This window comes from Mus pahari, chromosome 7, assembly GCF_900095145.1.
Source record: "Mus pahari chromosome 7, PAHARI_EIJ_v1.1, whole genome shotgun sequence".
Classification (NCBI taxonomy): Eukaryota; Metazoa; Chordata; class Mammalia; order Rodentia; family Muridae; genus Mus; species Mus pahari.
In genome coordinates, this window is record NC_034596.1 from 1,050,018 (window position 1) to 1,059,509 (window position 9,492).

Below are 9,492 nucleotides of genomic sequence, written 5' to 3' on the forward strand. Positions count from 1 at the left end.
CTCTCTCTCTCTCTCTCTCTCTCTCTCTCTCTCTCTCTCTCTCTCTCTCTCTTCTGACCTCACAAGCCCATCTCCCTGACAGTGCTGTTTCCTGTCATTGTATTGCAGCAGAGGCCTTGGGGTCAAAGGTGACAAAACTGTCCCCAGGTCCTCAGAGAGGAGGCACAGAGGACATAGGGTAACGGGTCTCGGTTGGTGGGATCAGAGTGCTTTGAACTGAGTGCCAGGCAATCAGTGTGTGACTTTCCACACTGATGTCTGAGCTGAGTCTTGGGATGAATGAATGAGGGAGCTAGTCGGTGGAAGGTCTAAGCTACAGTGTCTCCAGGAACAAAGACCCAAATGGTAAAGAGGAAGCAGTGAGAGGTAAAACTAGAAAATAAGTTTATGCCAGAGGTGATGGCCACACTGAAATCCCAGCACTTGGGCCACAGAGGCAGGCAGATCTCTGAGTTTGAGACCAGGCTGGTCTGCATAACAAGTTCCAGTAAGACTGTCTCAAACAAAATTGTTTTAAGGGTTTTATGTGCTGTGTGTAAGGAGCTAACTTACCCTCAGAAAAATAAGAAGCATGCAGAATGTTTTAGGCATCGCCATGAAGCAGCCAGGTTTAGGAGCATGTGGAGGACAGACTGGAAGGGCCTGGCCTGAAAGCAGGGAGACCAGACTGTAGACCTTAGAGAGGTGTGGGTGTGGCACAAGACCATAGGAAGGGATGGAGGGAGACAGGAGTGCAGATCCAAGCATTTGGAATCAATTAAGCAACTGTTAAATGTACAGAAGAGTCCAGGAGATCCCCAGGTCTTGGTGTGAAGGTGTACAGTGACAGGAGGGAGGCCAGGTTCAGGCAGCTACAGTCAGTTTGGCTGTAGTGAGCTCAGGCTGTCTGCAAGAGACATGAGACTGGCTAGGCAGTTCCACATCGAGAGGAAGAAGCGCATCTGGGTACAGGGTACCGAATAGCTGAAACTGCGTTAGAGTTGAAATGGGAATGAGAAGGGCAGGGAGCCAGGACCGTGAACCCTAAGGAAACCAGTATCGATGGTGCAAGAGGAGGCAGGACTTGTCATGAAGACAGGCAGAGGTGGTTCAGGGACTGCCAAGGACCCAGTGTCTTTCTTCACCACTTTCCTGCTCAGCTTTACAGTGCGTAACCCCCTCCCATGCTTTCCTGCTGGACCCTTCCCCATTCCTAACTCCCCTTACAGTCCCGCAAGTGAAAGCCATAGCTGCCAGGCATCCGTCCTCTACCTTCCTGTATGGCTTCCTGCATCCTTGGGGCTCATGTAATCCCATGATGGCACCTCAACCTGCTCTTCTGGAACCTGGTCATCTAAGCCTTCAGCATCTACATTGCCATTTTCCCTCTATCCTAGTCAACTGCCATGTGGGGTGACTTCTGGACCATGAGGATGTGCCATTTCCAAGACCCATAGTTTCCAGGTACCCTCAGCTCTGGTGACTTCTGACCTCTGGTACACTTCAGCCTCTCACTCCCAGGACAGTACCTGCTTGAAAACCCCCAGGCCTGCTCTGACCATGGCCAGTTTTCTCCCATCTTCTCCACCATCTTATCTTCCTCAATTCCCTGCATTTTCTCCTTCCTGTTGAGCCCCTCCTAGTTGCTCTTCCTCCCTCAGCAGCAAAGAGTCTCTGATTGTCCTTCTCAGCCATTATCCCCTGAAAACATCAATTCCTCTGTCGTCCCCTTCTTCCCCACACCCGCCTGAGGCAATGTAGTTCAAACTCTCCTCCTGCAGCAAGCATAGAGGAAATGGTACCTGCTGTTATTTGAATCCAATGTGTCCCCACACACTCACATGCTGAGTGCTTGTCCCCCGGCTGGTGGCACAGAGGACCTGGAGGACATACAGCCAGGCCAGCAGGTAAGTTGCTAGGCACAGGCCTTTGAAGTCTGTCAGGCCAGCTCTGTCCCTCCTAGTCCACTGATGTGCGGGGTATCTGCCACACACTCCCACCATGAAGTGCTTTCCCTGCCATACGGACCCCTGCCCCAGCCCTGGAACCATGAGGAGGATAACCCTGTCCTCCTTTGAGCTGCTTTTACTCAGTTCTTTGGTCACAGTGATGCAAAAATAACCACCATGGTATCGTATGCAGGGCATAGAGAGAGATTCATGCTCTTCATGTTCATCCCTGGCACAAAGCCACTCCACCTGTACTTCCTAAAACCCTTCCCTAGAGGAGACTAAGCAATGTCTACCTTCCCTATAAGGATTCAACAGCAAACTTGAGCCACTGTAGTGCAGAATTACATGCAAGTGGTCATTCACACCTTCGCACACCTTCGAGGTCATAAAGAGGTGGCAGTCCTGTGCAACATGCTATGTCACTGGAGTCGCACACAGATGACCTCGTTGCAAACTGTGACTGTGAGCACTGCCTTTTCTTTAAATATCCGAGAACTGTTGACATGCCTTGAACCGAGGAGAATCAGTTTCCTCAGCTTTAACCTAAGGACAGCACAGGGTTGTGGCAGGCCTCCAAGATACTTTGTGAAAATCACAAGATGCCTCCTGCATGGACTCTCAGCTTTGTGTGACTCACTCACAGGCACGCGGGTGCAATGCAAGTTGCACAACACAAGAGCACAGTTTGAACTGTGAACCTCATTATGCAGCACTGGACTTTTTTTACTGTCCTTCATATCCTGACACAAGAGCTGCCTCCACACAGAATGTCTCAGAACACAGGAACTTGGAGAGCCTTGGGAAAGCAGGGAGTGCAGAATGCCACGTGTACTGTGGGTGAACATCCAAGCAGTAACATCCAGGAGGCCCAGAAGAGCCTGACTCTGAGGGAAGAAAAGAAAAACAGCTGCGTGAACCAGCCAGCACGTGGTTCAAGTGAGGGTGCCGTGCTGGGGTAGTAGTCTGCCTTTTTGTTTGTTTGTTTGTTCAAGACAGGGTTTCTCAGTATAGCCCTGGCTGTCCTGGAACTCACTTTGTAGACCAGGCTGGCCTCAAACTCAGAAATCCGTCTGCCTCTGTCGCCCGAGGGCTAGGATCAAAGGCGTGCGCCACCGGCCGGCGTGGTCTACCATTTTTAAGCATTTCCTTCCCAGCTCCCCACCTTCATCAGACAGCCCTCAGAGACTGAGTCTGAACTGGGTCAGTTCAGTGAGGGTACAGAACCATAATCTTAGACAAGAGCCTCAGGAAGGCAGGGAGCAGAGGAGGGAGTGGAAAGTGGGGTGTTGGCCAGAGAAGGTGGTCTAAAAGGAAGGAGGGAAACGAGAGCAGCTTCCACAGAGCAGCACTGCCTCAGGCCTAACAGCAGAGGCCTCCCCACAATCCAGCTTGGCCCTGTCTGTCAAAATTCTCCACTCACAGGTCCTGGCCTTGAGGCCTTCTGAGCAGCTTTGCCAGTGTGCTCCCTACACCACTAGCCTTCAAAACCCACCTACCCCCCACACCACACCGTCCTTGTGTGCTGCTCTGCTGGGGTGATTGATAACCACAATGACCAAAAGCATCCGAGGGAGGAAAGCATTTTTATTTGGCTCACAGGTTACAGCCCAGCATGGAGGAACTCCATGCAGGAACCTAGAGGCAGGAGATGACATAGAGGCAATGACAAAGTGTTGCTTACTGGCTCTCTTCTTATAGCTTGTTCACAGTGGCAAGCGCCCACAGTGGGCTCAGATCTCCCACTTCAGTCATTAAAACAAACAAACAAACAAACAAAAAACTGCCACCCCCCACAGGAATCTCATTATGCAGCACTGGACTTTTTTACTGTCCTTCATATCCTGACACAAGAGCTGCCTCCACACAGAATGTCTCAGAACACAGGAACTTGGGGAGCCTTGGGAAATCGGGGAGTGCAGAATGCCACGTGTACTGTGGGTAAGCAGCTGGTCCTTAGGAGGGAAACATTCTGAGAAGGCGATGAGTACTAGCCGTGTGGGTGACTGTCAGAAGGAGGGTAAGTTATGCCATCACCCCTTTAGGCATAAAAATAATGTTCAATAAAAGGTTAAAACCATCAAGTTCTATCAATGGGATGTATTCCATTATACCAAGAATGATTGATTGGAAAGTACTTTACTTACAGGAAAATCACTGATAGAATACAGCTTCTACTTTTAAAGCACTTCCATTAAAAAAAAAATCATACCAATGTATAAAAATAGTTATACTAAAAATGTGAATCAACAGCCAAGTAATTTATTGGCACTTGAAAGCCTTGTGGTATAAATAGAGCCAACAATGAGAATATCAAGTAACTCTGAGCCGTGGCAACCCGACCTCACTAACACAAAAGAAAGTCACATGCAGCTCACTCAGGGCCGGCCAGCCACCTTGGAAGAGATGCTGAGGAGAGAACAGGATGGAGCTGGAATGATTAGGTCAACATCAAGACTGGGCAGGCAGGGCAGACAAGAGACAGCAGGCATAAGTGTAGACCCCACCCCAAAGAGTTTACAAGTTGTCCTGAGTAGGCCTCTGCCTAAAATGCAGAGCATGGTGTATTCAGGGTCCTAAGGAAAGAAGAGAGTCCCCGGGACTAAAGACAATAGAGGTCTGTTTCAACCCTGAGATGTCTCCTCTACCTATCCCTGCTTCCTGCCCACAGATAGGTGACATAATGCACTGACTTACCAGGGTGCTCGCTCGAGTTTACTAGTGACACCTTACTATCTCTTAAGGTTCAGATCCTTCTTTGTTTTGTCTTGTTCTGTTGGGGAAGGTCAAAGTAAAGGGGAAATGAAGTCAGGAGTATGTGTTGTATGTACATTGCAGCCTCCTACTGCAGAGCAAGGCTGTCGCACCTGGACTTCCCCACCATTCTACTCTATACGAAGGAGAATCATTTCTCTGCCCTTTATGCATTTTCATCCTTGGGTGTAGTATGGCTTTCAAGGGTTGGGACTCCACGGCCCAGCTGTCACCTGCTTTGAAATAGCCCTACATCTCACTTCTGGTGAGGTCAAAGCCATAGCAACTGGAAATTGGTTCATCAGCAACTGAGTACACACACAGTGTGTGTGTGTGTGTGTGTGTGTGTGTGTGTGTGTGTGTGTGTGTGTGTGTGNGTGTGTGTGTGTGTGTGTGTGTGTGTGTGTGTGTGTGTGTGTGTGTGTGTGTGTACATGCATGTAAAGGCAAGAGGTCAATCCTCAGGAACTCTGTTTATGTGGAAGATATATATGTGTGACATGTACTTATATGTGCAAGAACATATGTCCATGCATGCACATGAAGAGACCAGGGACAGTAGGTGTCTTCCTGTTGTTTCCCATCTCCCTTTTCTTTCTCCCTTGAGACAGGCCCTCTCACTGAACTGGAAGCATGCAGCTTGAGCCAGGCAGCCTGATTACCCAGCAAGTGCCCAGGACTCTGCCCTAATGTGCAGCCATGCCCAACTTTTAGGTGAATTTCAACCCAGGGCCTTGGACTTTCACAGCAAGATGGCTCACCTACTGAGTTATCCCCTGCCTTGATTTCTGAGATAGGCTTTGTTATTAGCCTGACGCTCACCAAGTAAGGTAGGCCAACTGGCCAGCACGAACCAGGGTCTGCCTGTCTCCACCTCTCTAGCACTAGACTGCAAATGCACACCACCATACCCAGCTTAGATGAGGGTTCTGGAATCCTCTACAAACATGGAGTCACCAGGGAAAGGTAGAGGTGATCTGACCTCTCTGCAGTGTTTAACCAGGGGTGGGGACTACCTCAGGCAATGTTCTTGGTTTAAAAACCAAATAAAGCAGCCATGTCCTGCCATGGTCCCATAACCAGTGGTGCTGCTAACATCTTGAGCCTCAGCTTTCCTGCAGCCACTGTCACAGCCATTAAGTGTCCTCCCAGTCCCCCTCCACTTTCAGGTGCCTGGCCTGGGTTGGAAGAAACTGCCACAGTGCGCTTGAGTATCCACCAATGCAGGCAGGAGCTTCTCTGGATTCGTTCCACACTGACGCAGTAGAAAGCCACAAAACATTTTAAAGAGAGAAATCATTCAGAGGCAAATAATGTCACAACTGCAAATTCACAAAGGGAGACTTACAATTCTTTAAGTCTTTTACATGCCTATAAACTGAGTGAAGATGACTCAGGAGGCCAAGACAGGAGAACCACAAGTCCAGGCCAGCCTAGACTAGGCAGCAAGATCCAGATCAGCTGTGGGCTGCATAGGGAGACTACCACTCATCAAGCCCCAAACCACGGACAGACTCTGGCACACTGTTTAATACTTAGTCCACAGTCGTTCTGCATAAATGCCCTGGTACACACACAGGTCTTACTATGTAGCCTGGCTGGTCTTGAAGTCACTATGTAGACCAGGCTGGCCATGAGACTGTAGTTCCTGCCTCTGCCTACTGATTAAATCCAGGGATTGAAGTTCTTCACCATACATAAATGGCTCTCACTACTCTTTGCATCCACTTTTAATGGAAACACGACTAATTTTAGGGATAGAGAGGGAATATACAAAATGTGCCTGGGGTATCTTGTCCCAGAAAGCAAGCAAGCAAAAACAGAATGATGGAGCTAGTATAAGAGACCACACACAGGAGGCAGTTAGAAAGATCCCAATTGCCAAAGCTGGGATCAGTGGACAACGAATAAACTATTAGATAATAGCCCAAACAATGAGTTCATGCTGATATAAATGATTAAATAAATGGAGGGAGGGGAAAATTTTTGTATGGAGAACTCTAATTTATGTCAATACTATATGCTCTGTGTTCCAGGATCTAAAGCATAAGTTCAGAACTTTACCCACTTAAGAACAGTGTCTGGCTAGGGATGTAGCTCAGTTGGTACAGTGCCTGCCTATTATGTATAAAGCCGTAGGTTCAGTTCCTGGCACTACCACATAAACCTGATATGGTGATACATGCCTGCAACCCCACACAGGAGGTAGAAGCCAGAGGATTGGGAGTTCTGGGTCATCCTTGGCTACTTAAAGAGCCTTTGAAGCCAAACTGAGCTATATAAATCCCTGCTTGGTGGGAAAGAATAAAAGATTAGATCCTTGTTGATTGGCTTATAGAGTACAATATGAAAAGAGGAAAATGACTTTAGAAAATCTGGCAGAAACCACTCGACCACATGGCCAAGGAAACTCACAACACACATCCTTGCTTTGATGTGACAATTTAGAGACAAATCCCATAGCTAGGCACGGTGGTACATACCTGTAATCCTGTAGAGAGAATCTTTCATAAGTATCACCTGTCAATAATAATAATAATAAAGCATATATGGCCAATGAACTGAAGCAGGAAATAGGTGGAACACTTGCAGGAAGAGGGAGGATTCTGAGTAATAGTGAGGTAATAAAAAAAAAAATGCAGGGAAAGACGCAGGAAGAGATTCAAGGGAGACACCGTGAGGCTGAGACAGGCTGAAGCAGTCCAAGACTGAAGGCATGCTAATTAGCCAAGTGATAGACATAGAATAGTTTGAATGGCTTAAATAAGTTACCAGCTAGTCAGGAAATGAGCCTAAGTTTATAGCCTCAGTATTCAATAATAGTCTCATCATTCCGTGAGCAAACGGGAGAGACTGGGGCTAGCCTGGGCTACATAGTGCGATGCCATCTATCCTGAGGCAGTCTGCAAAGTAGCTGACCTCTAATCCGTCATCAAACACTTTCCTGTCATAATCTGTGGGTATGGAAGGAAAGGGGACAAGTGTAAATGCCATGCTGCATGGGACGCTGAGCAGAAACTAGTAAGATCCAAGTAAGGTATAATGCTCAGCTAATACCGTTACATCCTCCGTCTGGGTGAATGTGCCACATCTGGATGTTAACAAAGCTGGGCTGGAGTGTCTTTGCTCCTTTTCTGGAACTCTGAAGTGATTATAAAATTAAAAGGATTGGTTTGGTTTGGTTTGGGTACTAAAGCTTGAACCTCAAGCCTTCCGAAGGCCAGGCAGGTTCCCTACCACCGAGTCACAGCTCAGCTACATGCTTGTCTTCATAACTGTGTTTCCATTGCAGGGTGCTGGTGACAGTTTTGTGGGAGCGCTGGCCTTCTACCTGGCTTACTACCCCAATCTGTCCTTGGAAGAAATGCTCAAGAGATCCAATTTCATCGCTGCAGTCAGTGTCCAGGCCACAGGAACACAGTCCTCTTATCCATACAAAAAAGACCTCCCTCTTGCTCTATTTTGACCACTGCTAACCCAATAAATACAATCTGGGAAGTAAATGCACATGGGTGTGGCTGCTCAGCTCACGATTACTAGAAAATGTCCTTCCTTTATAAATATGCTCATTTATGAAGTTATCAAGTCTTCTTTGAGTTAGTGCTTTGATATTTCATAGTCAAAACAAAGCAAAACAAAACAAAAAAACCAACTAGAATTAGATTCAACTGTTTGGAGAGCAGCAAAGTCTAGTGTTGAATGCACACTGTACAGCAGGGGTGGACAGCAGTATCTACAGCCAGAGCAAAGAATGTTCCAAAGAAAAAGGGACTAGCATTCAGCTCTCCCAAGCACATTCTAAGGAGCCAACACTCACCTTTAGCCTGTGTTGTCTAACTTGTTTTGGGGGCTGGAGATGTAGCTCAATTGGTAGAGTGATTGCCTAGTATGAGTGAAACCCCACACTTGATTCCCAGCACATGCCGGTAATCCCAACAACTAGGAGGTAGAAGCAGGAGGGTCAGAAGTTCAAGGTCATCTTCAGCTACATAGCACATTTAAGACACTCTAGAACACACAACATTCTGCCTCTAAAGTAAAGGAGAAGTAAAACAAGATGGCTCAGTGGTAGAGGCACTGGCCACCTGACCTGATTTCAATTCCTGGGACTCATACAGTAGAACAGAACCAAATGCCAGCAAGCTGTACTGTTTACATCTAATTCTGTTTCTTATTGAGTTGGTTTCCTCCAAAATCACAGACTGGACCTTGGGAAGGGGCGATTTTGGGACAGCACTGGTTCTTTGTGGCTGGGGGTGACACTATATTTTCTCAGGTATTTTAAAGGAAGTAAGATATGGACTAGCAATTCTAAAAAAGCTCATCGTTTTAGCCAAAAATCTGAGAAAAAAAATGGAGGAATCTGGGGAATTTTGAAAACTTGTAGAAAACAGCCTGAGAAAGGTGATAAGGGGAGCCAGCAGTCATAAATGAACATGAGGACTATCAGAATTCGCTTTGGAATACCACCATGCCCCCAGTGTAGTGGAACACACTACAGCTCCTCTAGTTGTAGAAGATAGGTACAAACGATCAGGTCCTCTGTGTCCTAAGAGCTTGTGACCAGCTTGGGCTGCACAGCAAGGTCCATCCCAGCCTACACTACCCAATGAGAGCTTCTCTCTCAAAACTCAATAAGACTCTGGTCTTATGGCTCTGGTGAGCTGTTTAAGAATATGGACCAGGGGGCTGGTGAGATGGTTCAGTTGGTAAGAGCACCCGACTGCTCTTCCGAAGGCCCAGAGTTCAAATCCCAGCAACCACATGGTGGCTCATAACCATCTGTAACAAGATCTGACGCCCTCTTCTGG

At 47.5% G+C, this 9,492-nt stretch overlaps 1 protein-coding gene across 1 annotated transcript in view; it reads left to right on the top strand.

Annotated features, from left to right (window-relative positions):
• Rbks (ribokinase) overlaps nt 1–8,188 on the top strand; it is an 80,860-nt gene extending 72,672 nt beyond the window's left edge. Inside the window, exon 8 of the mRNA XM_021202270.1 lies at nt 7,974–8,188. Coding sequence (XP_021057929.1) covers nt 7,974–8,147 — 174 coding nt within the window. The 3' untranslated portion in view covers nt 8,148–8,188. The remainder of the gene's footprint in view (nt 1–7,973) is intronic.
• Nucleotides 8,189–9,492: the final 1,304 nt, after the last annotated feature.